The sequence below is a fragment of the Canis lupus genome, chromosome 8, assembly GCF_011100685.1.
Source record: "Canis lupus familiaris isolate Mischka breed German Shepherd chromosome 8, alternate assembly UU_Cfam_GSD_1.0, whole genome shotgun sequence".
Taxonomy (NCBI): Eukaryota; Metazoa; Chordata; class Mammalia; order Carnivora; family Canidae; genus Canis; species Canis lupus.
This window is the reverse complement of record NC_049229.1, coordinates 9,165,013-9,181,962: the sequence shown is the minus strand read 5'-3', so window position 1 is coordinate 9,181,962 and position 16,950 is coordinate 9,165,013. Positions and strand designations below refer to the sequence as shown.

The following is a 16,950-nucleotide window of genomic DNA, read 5'->3' as shown; positions in this document are numbered from 1 at the left end:
CTCTGATGATGCCAATTTCATAGATTCATAGCTTAGTGCTTGCTAATCAGTTACCAAAAAAGATTTTTTTTTTAGAAAATTCTTAACTTGGCAGCATTGAGCTGTAAATGACGTCTGAAATCTTTATAAATGACATCATGCCAAACCTGGCCCCTGCTCTCCCAGTCTCCACTCCCAAGAGGTGTCCTGAAGGCAGATCGTTTGCAACATGCCAACCTCCAGACTGGCATATGTACGGAGACATTTATCCTTCCTTACCAGACATGAGAGAAGCTTCCTGGCTAACGTGGCTCTGTCACTCTACATTTTATTGTGGTGGCAGAGAATGATTGGATAGAGGTTGTAGGTCTAATATTCCGTGCCTAGGCCCTGTAATTGGCTTTCCTGAGCCTGTCTGTAGGTATCAGCTGCTAACTCCATAGTGAGGTAGAAAAATAAAATACCCTTGAGCATATACTCCCACCTCCTCTTCTAAAAGAATAGATGCAGTCAACAACTCAAATGCAATAAACAGACATCTGGCAAAATTTTCACTATGATTTTCCAAAAAAAATGTTTGTTTAAATTGAAAGTCAAGTTCTGCCTCTTGGGCATGTGGAGAGCTTGAACAGTTCTCATATTATGGCCTGGAATCTCAAAAATTCTCTTCACTTATCACTCATCCCCACTGTCCCTATCCATTCTTCACTTTATTCATCAAACTCCTATTAATTGAGTACATATCATGAGCTAAGCACTATCCTAGGTCCAGTGAATACAGTGGGGACAAGATACACAGACCCTTCTTGTTGTGGATCTTTTTTTTTTTCCCAGGTGGTTTTATTAAAGCACAGGGACAGAACTTATGGACGGAGAGAGCTGCCTGTTGTCATGGGTCTTAATTTGAATGACTCAGCTATACCTTCAGTCAGATGTTTGCAACTTATTTATGTGTTGAATTTTCATCAAATAACATGTACCCTGAGTCTTACTAAGTCTTGGCTTAATTGTGTGCATGTACAGAATTCAGGAGTTCATACGTTATTATAAAGTTGCCAATTGTTTCAACTTTGTTCATCAAAAATAAGGGTCTCATCCTATCTCCCAGCTGAAGCAGATGAAAAAAAACTTTTAAACCTTTTCACCATTGTCTGATTCATCAGCCTCTTCGGAAAGATTATAATTCAATATGCAGAGGCAGTGAAGTTCAAGCTCACCTCCTTTGAGTCTTTGCTCAGATGTCATCCAGTGTCTAAGTATCATTCTTACCTCATTTAAAACTACATTCACTCAAACCCCCTCCCATCCCTGCCTCTGTACCTCTCTTACTCTAATCTGTGTTGTTTTTTTCTTCCATAGGACTTACCACCTTCTACTCTGTTATAGAATTTCATTTATTGTATTTGTTGTATGTTTCTCTCCCTACCCCCAACCCCAACCCCTTCACTAGAATATACACAGGAGGGTAGATATTCTTTTGCTTATTGATGTATCCCAAACACCAGAAACTGTTCCTGGCACACATTACGTATTTAACAGATATTTGTTGAATGAATATTTATTGAATTAAAATTGTACATAAACACCATCCTGTCACATAAAATGGCCTACATAGTATCCAACCAGGTAGGGGAAGTCTAAGCTGCATTTGTTATTAATGGTTAATTGGTTAGTTAGTTAAGGATTAACTCTGGTTAATGGGTGGGGTTAGTTCTTTGAAAACCCTCACAGCCTCATTTTATATTTCTTATCAAAAGTAAGAATTCTTTTTGGACCTGAAAAGACAAAGTAAAGTGATAATGGGGATAGAGAATGGGGGTTAGAATTCTCACTAACTGTTATGTTCAGAAAAAGTAACATCATTGAAATTAACTGGACAGTGAGGAAAGTTTTCTTTTACTAATTTGGAGAAACAGAATTCTGTTGCTCTGGATATAAACGTGATTCCTAGAAGCATTTGGTATCCTCTTCCTTGTGGTCCCCTATTTACGAAATCTGGAGTTCTAGTTTATGGTTGTGCTTGGTGTCTCATGAGTCCTGCCCAGTCCCCTTCCTCCTGATTCTATAGAAGTGGCCGTGTGGGCTGAAGCAGAAATCCCTGCTCCTGCAGCTCTCCTAGCCCTCTGGTCACATTCTGATTTGTTTCTGTTGTTTGTAAAAAAGCACCTTTGCTCATAGCAGACTCAAAGTCATGTAAATATGGAATATGTGAAACAGAATTCTTTCTTTGTCCATTCTCTCCTTTCTGTATAACCTACATCAAGGCTTTCCAAAATCTGATTCAGTTACTAGAAAATTAAGCTCTTCACATATTTTTGAATAGTTGAAAAATTAAAGCAAATGTGAATCTTACGGCCTAGGTATCTCTTATTTAGATCATTTCAAATAGCCCTGTTTTCATTAGGTGTAAATAGTTCATCATTATTATTATGTTTCAAAAGAATGTTAATTAGTGTAGATGGCAAATGTTTCATAAAATCCCCAAGGGATCCTACTTATATTATTATTTTTAAAGTTGGATCTTGATTTTTTTTAAGAAAAGCAAATTTGAAATTATTTTCTTTCTTTTCTATTCATGAAAACAAAATAAGATTGTTGTTTGATGATTAGGGATATCACAGAAAACTGACCTTTTGCAAGGAGATGCAACTATATCTTATAAAACTTAGAAACTTAAAATCTAGAGCAAATAATAGTGGTATGATATATTTAATACACTTCATCAACACAGACTTGTTCAGTCAGAATTATAACACTAGCACTTCTGTTTATGATACAATGTGTGAAAGCATTTTGGAATTTAAAAAGGACTGAATATAGAATACATAATATGGAAAAAATACATAAAAATTTTATAAGCCATAAATTAAATGTATCCCCTTGCACTTACCTCTAAAATTACCTCTATTATTCTGGTTTCTCTGTGATGAGGCACTCCTCTTCCCATTTAAGTGTTTCTTAACTTAAAACAAAAGCAACAACCAATTGTGGTCCTTATTTGTCTAGGCTGCCTTGCACAGGTGCATCCGGTCCTCCCTTTTCTATAGTAGCACTTTAGATTTGTGCTCTACTCTTCTTTCCATTCCTGTTCATAAATTCCTTTGTCTTTAGTTTCTACACCTTTCTTAAAGAAAGTGAGAGGTCCTTTTGCCACCCTCTTGTTTTCTACTTCTGACCACCTATCACCTTTTGGCTATTTTTCAGTCTTTACCCAGCTTCACTAATCTCAGTCCTTACATAGCATGGATCATTTGCTCCCTGACTACCATACTTAGAGGATCCAAGATCCTGTTTCAAATTCCCTGCTGGTTCCTCCCACCTTCTTCTGGAACTTCTCCTTTCTTTCATCTAAATGGCTTATGCTAATGTGGAACTCATTCCCAGAGTGAGGTCATCCACTTTAAGAGTGTCCTTTGTCATCCCTTCCCAGGTCATTCCTTGATTTATCTTTTGAGTTCTCATCTTCCACAGGCACTTGAGTCTCATATTTTTTACCTTAGGACATCTCCACTTTGCTGTGACAATCTCACCCCAAACCAACCGGCCTGAAACCAGACACAATCCTAATGTCTTTTCCTGCAAGATACTCTCTGCCTAATTTTGTGTTTTCATTCTTCCAGTTTCTAAGGCAAGAAGCTTTTCCTCAATTTATAAAAATAGTAAGTCAATCCTCAGTACCTGTGAAGTACTTCCCTTCTTTTATACAAAGGAATGTACTGAGTCTCTGGGCCATATAAAAATGAATGAAACCATTTAAGATGTATATCATCTATCTAGGCTGTCAGGTATAAGTAACTACAAGTCAGGATAGCTGTGAGAGCATAGTGAAAGAAATCATGGGTTATGACTGAGGCCAGGTTATTGGAGTCAAGGAGAGCTTACAAGAGAAATATGACATTGTTGAAGTTTTGAAAGATTCATAGGTTTTGATAACCAAAGACATGTTGCAAAGGGTTATTAGGCTGAGGGGCCACCTTAGTAAAATAAATATTCTATGAAAAAATGAGTAGAAAAATTTAGCTCGTTTTAGAAGAGTTGCTTTCAAACATTTTTCTTCATGTATCCTCGGAAAGAATTCTAAAAAACATACTTGATTGTATATTTTTAGGATGACAGCTAGAACTATTTTATCAGACACTTAAAGAGTTTTAATTTTGTACTATATTAAAAATATTGATATTTAAAAATAAGGCTATTATATAACTCCTTTAAATGTATGCATTAGAATCTCAATTTCTACGACATTGAGATTCTTTACCAATTATTTAAAAAAATATATGAATGGGCTCCTCTTTAACAATATAATTCACAACATACCTTGTTTTCTTTGAATATATTTTACTTTTCCTACAAAATTATATTGCAATGTAATGCGTTTTTTATACCTGAAAGTCTTTTATCAGTGTCCTCTTTCATAATTATTTACAATAAAAATAAGGACATATTTTAAATTTCTTGATTACAACACTTCAGTAAGTGTTTAAAGCATTCCTTTGGGTTCAGTTCTCATTATAGTTAATAGTAAAAGCTTTATTCTGTAAAATTTTATCTATACTTGTTAAACATAAAAAATAAAATGTTACTGAAAATACACTATTTATTGAGATTGATTTTTTTTAAGATTTTATTTATTTATTCATGAGAGATACGGAGAGAGAGAGGCAGAGACATAGGCAGAGAGAGAAGCAGGCGCCATGCAGGGAGCCGAATGTGGGACTCTATCCCAGGCCTCCAGGATCACGCCCTGGGCCAAAGGCAGATGCTCAACCATGGAGCCACCCAGGCATCCTGAAATTGATTTTTTAATTTAGTTCATAAATTGATGAGTGAATATTACTTACTGTTTGAATTAGACAGAATTCAGCAACCATCTTATTTCTTATTTTTAAACTATAGGAGCTAAATTGTAAGCCAAAATAAACAAAAACAGTGATTTATTTTCAGAAATTCATTTCAGTCCTCTCTCCATTGAAACCCATTAAATCTCTAATTGAAGCATTAATTAGAAACTAAGTTACAGATGAATGGATTTCCAAGTTAGAGTCATTCACTTCATACTGGGACAGTATTTTCAAATTTTCTCTCTACCTTTCTCTCAGAGGATTTTTCTCCCCATGCCAAGACACTCTAGTAATATTTGGAGTAAGAAGCATCCATAGGAAGGGAGAAAGATTATTATGAAAGGAAATGTGGGGATGGAGAATTTGAGAATTACACAGATATTTTCAGATCTGTATTAGAAGTTACTTGTGGATCAAGTTACTGCTATGATTCATTCATTCATTCCTTGTATGTCATTAAGTGCCCACCATGTTCCAGGAAGTAAGGATATAGATATAAACAAAACAGATTTTTTTAAAACTCTATAAACAAAACAGATTTCCTAAAACTATGCTCTGTTCACATACTCTTAAAAATCTTTTTGTTCCCCAAGAATATGCTTACTTAGTTAGGAGACCGCTGTGGGACTTAGTATGCAAAAAGACCAGGAAGTGGCTTTCATGTGAGTTCATCGAGAACCTTAGATATTGTGCCAAGTTGATTGGACTTTATTATGCCTGGGTGATTATAAATTATTGAAATGTTTTGAAAAAATGTTATGATCAAATTAGCATTTGGAAATGGCATATTATAGAGAAAAAATGTCTAAAGGCAAGAAAAGCTTATTGGAGGCTATTGCTATTTTCAGCTAGTAGTGAGTGACAAAATGCTCCTGTTCCTCTTCTTCCATACTATAAGATTGTCTTGGCTTCATCCTTAACATTACCATTGGCACTAATCTAGACTGAACTTTTAAATTTGTGCGTTGATTACTGCAACAGGTGATACTGTGATAGTTTGGTTCCCCACTCACCCAGCCACCCCTCTGTCATCATCTTACTGACCCTGCCTTTTCCCCTGGTCCATCCTGAAGACCACAACCAGATGAGTCTGTAGTGGGTTTCTATCCTATCCCTCCCTAGCCTAGTAGTTTTCTTATTTCATCAAATCTGTGTTTAGCATTGTAGGTTATCATGCTGGACTTTATCACTCCTATTCAACTGAGTCCTGCATTTCCCCTCAAGTTACTGTTTTCATCATACTCTTAACCTCTAGCCATTGCTCAGCTTTTAATTCCAAGCCTGGATGCCCATCTTGGTTTCCTTGGTTTATCCACATGTGATTGATTGATCTTTAAGATCTATCCATCCTCCCTGTCTTACGCTGTTTTCCATAGCTCCTGTTTATTTATAGTTTCTTGTCTTCATATAAAGCAGTAATATTTAGCAAATACTTCTTGTGTAGTAATTAGATTATAAACAAATTTGAAAGTCTCAGCAATGCATTGTTTTCAGCTTCCACAATGCCTCGCACAGTAGTAAAGATATTATAAGTAACAGGTTAACATTTGACAAAATTGTCTTAAATCACATACTGTATTAAATCCTTTCTCAGGGCCTTTGCTATGAAACCTTTTGTATGAATCATTAAATTTTAGGCTCTAATTAGAAAATTATGGTATTTGGTGATGAGGGAGTTTATAGAATAGCTACTAATTGTTCCAGATGTTACAGGCTGTCTCAAAGCTGAATCCTGGGAGGGAAATTGGGCTTTGGGTGCAAAAGAAGTCAGAGAACACATCGGAACAATACCTTTAAAGACAGTGGAACCTCAAGATCAAGAGGGATTCGGTAACATAGAGCTACACTGTGGTGGTAGTGTATGGGTTTAGAAATAGAATGAGCTGTCAGAGAAGTCCTACCAGCAGGGAAAATAAGGAATTGTCAAGGCAACTTGTCAAGGTGGATGTCATAACAGGTAGAGGGAACAGGAGGAAGAGATGACTGACCACAGGCAGCATTCAGAAATTCAGACAATATCCTGAGATGGATTGTGAGATAGTAGTGAGGAGACTTCTTTGGCATTACCCTAGTCCTAAATGGATTTGAGTCCACAGAAATAATCAAAGCAATGTATAATATCGTGTTTAAAGAGCTTGAGTTCTAGAATCAGATGTCTGGGTTCAAAGCTCAGACTTGTTATTTAAGAATTCTTAGGAGCTTGTATAAGTTACTTAAGCTGTCTGAGCCTCACTTTCCTTATCTGGAAAACCTCATAGAGATGTTGTGAGACTCAGATGTGATAATTTTGTGAAGCTCTTAGCAGTGCCTGGCAGATAGTAAAGATTCCATACTTGTAAGGTGTTACTAGCATTGCCACCATTAGGTTGTAAAGTCTAGTGCCTAGAAACTGATTCTAATAACTTGATGTTGAATTCCCTGAAGCCAGAACCTAGAAACACATTGTTTCATTATAACAAAGAACATGATTTACTCAAAGCCTAGACTCAGGCTAAACATATCTTAATATATGCCTGACCACTGATAAGGCGCTCAGTAAATATTTAATGAACAAATTTTGTCATCACATTGACTAAATCAAGGGAACACAGGATTGCAGAGCATGCCAATAAGACAATAAAGCATTCTTTATCATTATCTAAAAATATAGCAATCTGTCTTCATTGAGCAAGATGAAATATATATCTTGTAAGTAAATGGCTTTGTTCTCTTAATCTAGAAGAATGATCAAGAGGTGAAGAAGAGATGATAATGTTAGAAAACCAGAGAATAATACTACTAAGTGTGGGTGGGAAAATGAAAACTTTTGCAAACTGGTGATTTTTTAAAAAATCATGCAGGAATCCATTTTTCTTTCTCTAGAGAATAATATGTAAAATTTGCCTTTTTCTTTTAATGTGTAGGGAGAGGTTAGTTTATACTTTTGTTGCTTCATCTAATATGTTCATTATATTTCTTCAAATATTTCTTTTTATTTTACTGCATGAAGAATTTTCATGAAATTGTTTCTTTCGATAAGACGTGTTTTGCAGCTCTGAGATAATATTGTTTCTTCTTCGTGTTCCAAAAAAATGAAGCCCATTGATTAGGTACGTACATATCTAAAATAGAGGAAAAAAGGAAATAAAGGTCTCTTACAAGAAAAAGAAAAGGAACTTAGAAATTTTTCCAAATAGATATTCTGTTTAGTAAGAAGCTGATCATAGTGAAAACTTAGTGTCAAAAAGCCAGGTTCCAAGGCAAAACTGTTACTTTTTTTTTTTGTAAATCTTTTTAAACTTTGATTTCCTTAATTATGAGTTGGAATTCATCTGACTTGCTGTACTTGGTTTACAGGAATATTTTGGAGAACTAAATTAATTAATATATAAAGTATTTTTTAAATCAGTGTTTCCCAGCATATTTTTGGAAGAACACTAATCTTTTGAGTTTCTTCATGGAAGGCGATGGGGGTCAAGATTCCCTCATTAAGACAGTTTAGAAAATACTGTGTATGATTTCCAGGTCATCCATGTCTAGGAAGTGAATACAGTCTTTTCACTTATTAAAGCCCCATAATTAGGAACTTGTTCAATTTTGAGAATGTGCCAATTAAACACATTTTGCCACAGAAAGCTTACGCAAATGTGAAATATCACCATTTGACCTTTTTGCACGTAACATTCTGTCTTCTATTCCTGTCCAGGAGACCCTATATACTCACTCTTCTTCCCATTATCTGATATAAAAGACATCAGAAGGATTATGTGTCTGCACAGATCATTTAATGCTATAATAGAATGTTATGCTTTCTGGGTGCTGGCATCTAAATATAGAAGCTGGGCTACAGTGATATGATTTGTTAAAAATTACACTTTAAATCTAACACCAAGACTAGATTGGATTTATGCATTCATGTTTCTAGCCAGATAGATTAACAGGAAATTAAAAAAAAGAAAAAAGAAGTGTTCCAGATGTGTCTCCATTGCTATGCATTTGATAGCAAATTGAAAAAAAAAATCCAGATATTTGGAGTTTTTTCAGTTTTTATAAACAATAAACACATCTTAACTTCCAAATTCCAATTTTTCTATTTTGACAACCATACTTGTCTTTCTCCTAAACACGAACTGAGTAATAATAGCATGCAAAAAAGGGAGGATGGGGTCATATTTTATGGGTGAAATGTTACTAACACTGATTTTGTTTAAGATATTGATCAATTGTTAATTTTCTGTCTTTGAAGTCTTTGTTGTTGGCTCTCAAATATCAACACCTTTTTACCTAGTCAACTTGAAATTCTGGCCTTACTTAAAGGTTAAGGGGTAGGTATTGGAGTATGTACAAGATCCTTTCTGTTGAGGGTCTGTCCCAAGTTCTCCTAATAGAAATCACTCCCCCTTCCCCCAAAAACTACAGTATCAAATTCAGCCATATAAATAATTATATGAATTAATATAGAGAATTAATAAATATTAATTCTAATGAAATCTTACTGTATCAGTCCAAGTGACAGACTTAGGACATCTGGATTTGGTGTTTTAAATTTTCCATGTACCTCTAATTTGAAGGATTCCTGGTGGTAGATGGAAAAATATCACATATCTTTGTACTATTTCTACCTGGTAAAAGTGAAGAAAAGCTGGAAACAGCACGAGATATGATGAGTGGGTTTTTTAAAGTATTGTTTTATATATACTCCTCCTCCTCCTCTGCATTTAGCTTCTTCTGTCATAGGGGAAGAAGAGGACTCATTATATTTATCATGTGTTTGCAGCGACCCTGAAATCGAAAGATAGATGGAAGAGTTTCCAGAATTGATGAAGAGAAGAATGACTCAGCGATGTGTAGATAGGTTTATGGATATACATGAATACAAAATTATGCATCAGGCAGGCCTCGGTTGATTTTCTTGCTGTGCAAATAGTAAATTGGTCCTTTTTCTTTTTCTTTTCGTTTTATTTCTTGGACCAGTGTTACTTAATTCAATACATAAGACTTAAAGCTAATTTAAGATGTTGTGGTAGGGTAGGCATTACAGGCTGGCCACCTGCAAGCTGACTGTCTTGAGAGCCAAGCATGATACAGGTATATCTATTGTTTTTAGCAGTTACTGAAGATGCTCCAACTTACTGTTTCTCTCACAAAATTTTGGGCTGTATTAAACTGGCATCAGTCTTTGCTAACTACTGCTACAACAAAAGTAAATTACACCACAGTTCTTATGGGTGGTATGAGCAAACAATTCCTACCAAAAATTATATGAACATTTCTGAGTTCCAAAAGTCCAGTGGGTTATGTTGATTGTGGCCCCACTGATCAAAATGTCAGCCAGTGATACCTATTTACAAGAGGATGGATTGTTACATCTCGTCTTGTTGTTGAAGCAATATTGTATGCATTTATCCCTCTGACAGTGCATTTTAGCTTAATTTTGTTTTAGGTTATTATCAACGTTCCTTCCTCAAAATTTACTGATGAAATTTGCCAAAAAATGCTAAGAGATTACTACTAAGTATGAGCCCATTTAAACCGTAGATCCTTTGCTAGCTGAGCAGGAAATGGGCACGTGTTGGCACACAGCAACCAAGTAATCCCCATTCTCAATTTAGGCCAGGAGGGCTCTCACCTAGTGCAGCGCAGCCCTCACTTGGCTGACCTCAGAGTAGACATACCTCTGCCATCACTGAAATCTAAAAGCACAGCACTGGGTATGATGAGGGAGGGCAGACCAGAAGGTGCAAGGTTGTAGCAATACACACTTAACCTGTAGCCTCTGTTAGATGAAAGGCAGAAGAAAATTTTCTGGCCTAAGGCAGAAATGAAGAAAGAGAAAGGACTTCTCTACACAAGAAGGTAGAAGTACAGTGATCGTTATTATCCGAATAGCCCATTTCCATTGCTTTATTTCTCATCCTCAGGACAGTAATGAAATCCCGGGAAATTTGGGTTTTACAGCTCATGTACAGACATGGAGGAAAAGACTAATTTAGAAGGAATATCCTGATGGTGCCCTTCAGCTGCTGCTTTGCTTATCTCTTGCTGATGGCTCTTGCCTAGTGGCCTTTGAGAATGAGCTAAAACTATGAATATCTCCTTACTGAGAACTAGATATAAAATAAATACAAATCACCTAAATAGGAAAAGTGTGTTTATTCCTGTCAAAGAAGAAAGTATTTACCAGAGCAGTGGCCAAAATGTGTATATTTTGAAGGAACGGTACCTGAAAACCACCAGGATGTCTTTGTCATTCCCCTGAGACTTTAGAAAATCATCTTTCAACTCATATCAGTGGTAACATCTTTGATATTAGTCATCGCCAGAATCCCGAGATAGCTTACTAGTGGATTCAAATGAACTTACGATGAAAAATTCATGTACTGTATTCTTAAAAGAAGAGAAAATATCAGCATAATGTGCTGACTAAATATGGCAGACATGTATTATCATCTCTTCAATAAAATCATTTCAATCATAAAGAACATTATATACTGAAAAGTAAGGAGATACAGGAACTCATTTTTTAATCAAATTTACAGATTTGCATTGGACATTTAATATGTACCAGACACTAGGCTTATACTGACTAGGAATATAACTGATAAAATATAGGCCTTATGGAGCTTGTAGTCTTCTAGGTAAGACACACAGGTTCATCAGTAACTAAGTATCTGTACATTAACCATCCTGAAAGATAATTTATCAAGGATTGAGGAAAGAGAATTGGAGAGACATCCAAGTCTGAGTATGGGAGTCAATGAAATCTGCCTGACAACTGAATATTCCTACCAGGCAAAATGGTCTGATTCAGGCCAAAATAAAGTATGTATAAAAGTATAGAAAGGAGAGAGAGAGAAAGAATAACACTTGTTCTGAAAATAGTTTACTATGGTTAGAGAGAAGGGTAGATATGTAGAAGAAAAGAAGCTGAGGAACTGTTAAGGGGGGGGGGAGATAAATAGTTGATGGTGAAGGGCCCTATTGCCACTCTAAAGGGGTACATATCCTAAAGCTGGTGGTGATTCCTTTATGAACTGGAAGCAAGACGGAATGACCAGAATCACAGTGGCAGCCCTTTGAGGAGTGGGCTGGAGGAGAGCAAGCCCTAAGAGGAGATCAATTGGGAAGCTGTAGCCCATCCCAAGGAAAGAGATAAGGCTCAAACCAAGGCATTAATGGTAAGGATGAGAGTTAGGCATCACTGTGGGAGAAATTAAGGGGATGAGCTCTAAAACTTTTAGAGATCAACTGGTTGTTAGAATTGAGAGGAAAGAGAATATTTAGGATGACTCTCAGGTTTCTGACCTAGATGGCTGGCCATTTACCAAGAGAGGATACACTACCAGAAGAATACATTTGGATGGAAAGACACTGATCCCATTGTTGGCATCTTTCATTTGAATAAATTAATTATAACTGAAAGACACTTGGATAAAAGATTCTGGAATTTAGGAGAGACAGCTGAGCTTCCCTTATCAACTTCAGTATTGTCTTTACTGAGTCTTAAAATCATCTGCCTTCTACAATGACTTTTGTAGTGTCTCTCCAAGACTTATTTATCCTTTATAAGGCATCAGATGATTGTGATTTTGAGGGGCTTTAAATAAAGTATAAATGGTAAGAGAATGTGACTAGAAAGTGGATAAGAAAGTGTGCCCTTCTCCTAACTTTGGCAAACGTGCAGTAATGAGGATCAACAAAGCCATTGTCATAGTGCTTTACCTCTGAGAAGGATTCCTCATGTCCCCACCAATACCACTGTGTAATAGAATATTCTTCCTTCTGTTCTGCATGCCACTTAGAATTTAGACCTTGGACTTGGACTCATCACTGTTAAGTTCATTTTTTTCTGTCTCATGAACTAGATCATTCAAGTGTTTGATAGAAAAGTAGTCAGAAGTCCCCATATTAAGTCTGTATTGCTCCCAAATAGCCTGTTAAAAAGATATGTTGATTCTAATTCTCCCTTCCTACCTCTCATATGTTTGAGTATAATAATTCTGAAAGTGGAATAGAGAAGGGGAAAATGTGACACCTTTAACTTATCACAGCTAAATATATGGAAGTAATACTCAACTTCAAAGTTGAGTACTAAAACAAAACACTATTAGAATTAAAAAATGTAAAAAAAAGAAAGAATGTAAGTACTAATGAAATATTGTTTAACATGAGCCCAAAAATAAAAAATAGAATGTATAATACACTAAAATGTTAGTTAAATCCTTAATTCTTTTTTATATAAAATATTATAACTTTTATAAAATCTTTTGCTTTTAGTGACTAATTTCCATTGATTCCATAAGAATTTTCTAGGGAACTTGAATCAGAAGAATTTTTGTCTTGATCTCCAAATGGTATTTCCTTCAGACTTCAAAATAATTTATATTCACCCCATGGATATGTCATCAATCTGTTAAGTGTGAATGGACACTATTCTTTCCTGTACTTGACCAAATGTTTCATTTCCTGAAAATTAAGTTACTTAAATGCAACAAACAGATGGCCAGAGAGTCCAGTAGTAGCTTACTCTGCCATGAAATTTATTATCTGAATTCCTGAGGTAACTCTGAATAGATAGCACAGTTCTTTCTGAACACTAGTATGCCATAGTGTTGTGGTCATCAAGCCACTTTTAAGTTAATTTAGTTACTTTGGACATTAGTAGGAAAAGTTGAAAAGCTATTTCATATTTTATACAGAAGAGTAAAATTGTGAATAAGTCACATGGACCACTTGGGTCAAAGGTTATCTTAGAGTTACTCTTAAGGGATTAAAAAGGTAATATGAATTATACATGATAATAGAAAATAATGCTTTGGGTTTTAAAAAAGATAAAAAATATTTCCAGTCTCCAAATATGTTTTCTAGGCTAAAGAAGTATTCATCAGTATTGTATGGTGAATTTGGATAAATAACACATGATTCTTTCTATTCTCTTTTCTTTTGTTCTTGTCAAATATTAAAACAAGTTTTGTCATTTGGTTCAATGCAAAAAAATACACCTCATGACTAACATCTGTGATGGCCTTGTCTCACTTATACATGATAAACTTTAAAAATATCAACTTGTTACATATTGGCTCTACAGGGAGAAAAAAGTCATTTTGCTTTTGGTAATTGAGTTCTCAATTACCACTCAATGTCTTGTTTAGCAAACCTATAAAGCATAAAGGTTTTTATAAAAGAACAGGGGTCAAATTCAACAAACATATTAGTCTAAACTTTTCTAAAAATATTTTTACCAGTTGTATATAAATGACTTTTAGTTCAATACTTTTATTGAATTTTTTATAAATCTGTACACTTGACTATATTCAAAATCCTTTGTTAAAAATAGCAAAACTTTCCCTTATCCTTTTCATAGAGATGTTAGTAGAGGACATTTTAGAGTCCTTCAGAGCTAATGTGAACATGGCACAAGGTAGTTGACAATGAACAATCTCATTAATCCATTCCATACTTTTGGCCTAGAACATTCTGGGAATACACCAAAGAGGTAAACACATTTAAGTCCTCACCTCCATATGGGCTCCTCAGGTTATGTTGTGGAATAGGGAAAAGGAAAAAAGAATTACTGACAGAAGGACTTAAGTCACTTAATTAGAGGAATATGAGCAGAAGCACATGAGAGTATCAACATTGCATATATATTTGGATAATTTAGGTAAGAGAACTTCCTAGCCATTTTCTGACTCCTTCACCTCCCCCACCCTTCACAGCCCAAGACAGGGTAAGCAGGATAAGTAGAAGCAGTACCACTTCTGTTCCCCCTTGCCCTTCCTTGGGCTCCCTTTACATTTATCATCTTCACACTCTAGTTTTTCCTGTGTCTACATGGGAGACCCTTTGCCTTGGTACTTTCTTCTATTGGTATCCTGCCTTCCTATTCATTGTTCCTGCTCCCCACCTAGTCAATAAGGCCTTGGTCATTTGAGAAAGCCAAACTCTCCAGAACACTGTTTAATGCTTAAAGTTAGAAGAAATAGAAAAAAGAATCAGTGCAGAAGATACTCAAAGGGGAAGGTATACTTAGCACATTTCATAGTGGACTTGTCTCAAGAGAGTCATAACTCAGGCAGGACCCTCAGGTCATTCCTAAACCCTTTACTGTCATCATTGGTTTAAAAGAGGACAGCTGAAATACCTGGATCCTCCAGGGGCTGGTGGTCTTTCCCCTTGGAGTGGTTCCTGGATCCAGGAAAGGGATTTACAACAATATGACAGCCTGACCACAGGTTCATGTATGAGCAGTGCTATCACTGGTATTCCATATTGCATATCAAACACATTCATGTAGTCATTAATTAGAGTCTCCCACCTAACAATCTGGCATCCTCATAATGGCCAAGCCCAGCAGCTGTCTGGTCTTATTTGTAGCCAGTCAAGACAAATAAAGTAGTAGTAGTGATGGGGTGAGCCTTGTTACTCTCACCTTCTCTCCATGTGCTTCAGCTCTCACTCTGAAGGCCTACTCTATTCTGGAGTAGCCAGTTTTGACCAGGTAACAGTGTGACAGTTTCACGAACAGTGACTCCTACCTTCTGGAGGTGAAAGGCTTGGGGATAACACATCTGCTCAGACCACATTCAGGAACTTGCTATTCCATGACCACATTAATGGTACATGACTGGGCACCAAAGCACCAGAATCAAAAAGACCTATTTGATGTCTGAGGCAGAGATCAGCATGGCCAAAGTAGGGGCAGGGCATCCTGGGAGACAGGTTATCACAAGGGAGCTTTTGCCACTCTCCGTATCCAGTTAACACCAGACTTTCTCTGCCCGTGGGCAGAAGGAGGATGAGTACAGTGCACACTCACCTGCAGTCCCTTCTGCTGCTCACCAGCCAGTGTCCATCTGTGAGGTCTGAAGATCAGTAAGCTATCTCAGGTTTCAAGAAGTTTGTGAAAATTTCATTCTACATGCTGAATGAAGAATTTTTTTTTTTAATCACTGATAGAGAATTTTTTTCTAAAATCTTTTTTTTTTTTTTTTTTTCCTGTTCAGCTGTTAGCACGTTTCAGTTAAGTCCTTGATTTTTCTTTAGGTAATTTGTGTTCATGATGATTTTTTTTCTATTTCTCATTGAAATATAAGTGGGATGTATAATAGTTCTTCTAATGTTAGGATTTTTTTGTTGTTGTGCCCAGAAGAAAAATAAAGACCAGATGAGTGAAGGCTTTGTTGATGACCCCACGGCAACATTCAGACTTTGAGCATCATCACAAGGGACCGTCTAATGTTATGAGAAATTTTACTTGACATATATGACAATTAACATGTCAAGCCAAATGTAGCCTCTCATTAGCCATTACTTTATTGGGACAATATTTTATTGAATGCTGGAGAACCATGCAGGACTACCACATAGCATGGGGTACCGGACAAGACATGGATTCAATAATTTTTTTTTCTTTTTTTGCTGTATTCCTGGCAGTCTTCACTATGTAAGAGCTTTGGTAGCAGACTACCACAGCTTCTAGTAGCAGAGTAATTCCGAAAGGTTTTGACTAATGTGCTTCCTCAGTGCCATCAAATGCACTGCAAGTACAGATTTCATACCATTAATTTTCTATCAAGTATGTATAGATGGCCTAGTGTGCTTATTTGGGATGATATGCTTAATATTGGAGATGATCCTAAGAAATTACAGATTTCTCAATATGGCGTTCTAATTAAAACCTAATTAGCAATTCACTGTGCTGGAACTTAGGTTTTTCAGCATAGAAAAAATAATTTCACTCTGCATAGAAAGTAAAGATACATATTTTGGAGACATTAGAATTTCAAAAATATAAGGCAGCACATGTGGAATTTAGAAATGTTAAAAATCCGAAGTGTGGGTTTCTCCATAGCTTTAAGCTTGAACAGTTTTATATAATCAGTGAGCTTGCCAAACAGTATCAAAAAACTCATTTTCTTCAAGTGCTTTATTTATCTTTAATAGAACCTTCATCACCCTGGTGTTGTAAATTTGGAGTGTATGTTTGAGACGCCGGAAAGAGTGTTTGTTGTTATGGAAAAACTCCATGGAGACATGCTGGAGATGATCTTGTCAAGTGAAAAGGGCAGGTTGCCAGAGCACATAACGAAGTTTTTAATTACTCAGGTAAGGAATCAATTAGAGGCAGAAAAAAAAAAGGATAATATTC

At 36.0% G+C, this 16,950-nt stretch overlaps 1 protein-coding gene across 3 annotated transcripts in view; it reads left to right on the top strand.

Annotated features, from left to right (window-relative positions):
* Positions 1 to 16,950, top strand: part of PRKD1 (protein kinase D1) — a 322,398-nt gene that overhangs the window by 280,741 nt on the left and 24,707 nt on the right. For all 3 annotated transcript variants that reach the window (XM_038544379.1, XM_038544380.1, XM_038544381.1), the window contains one exon: positions 16,746 to 16,907. In XM_038544379.1, the coding sequence (XP_038400307.1) occupies positions 16,746 to 16,907 (162 nt within the window). The remainder of the gene's footprint in view (positions 1 to 16,745; positions 16,908 to 16,950) is intronic.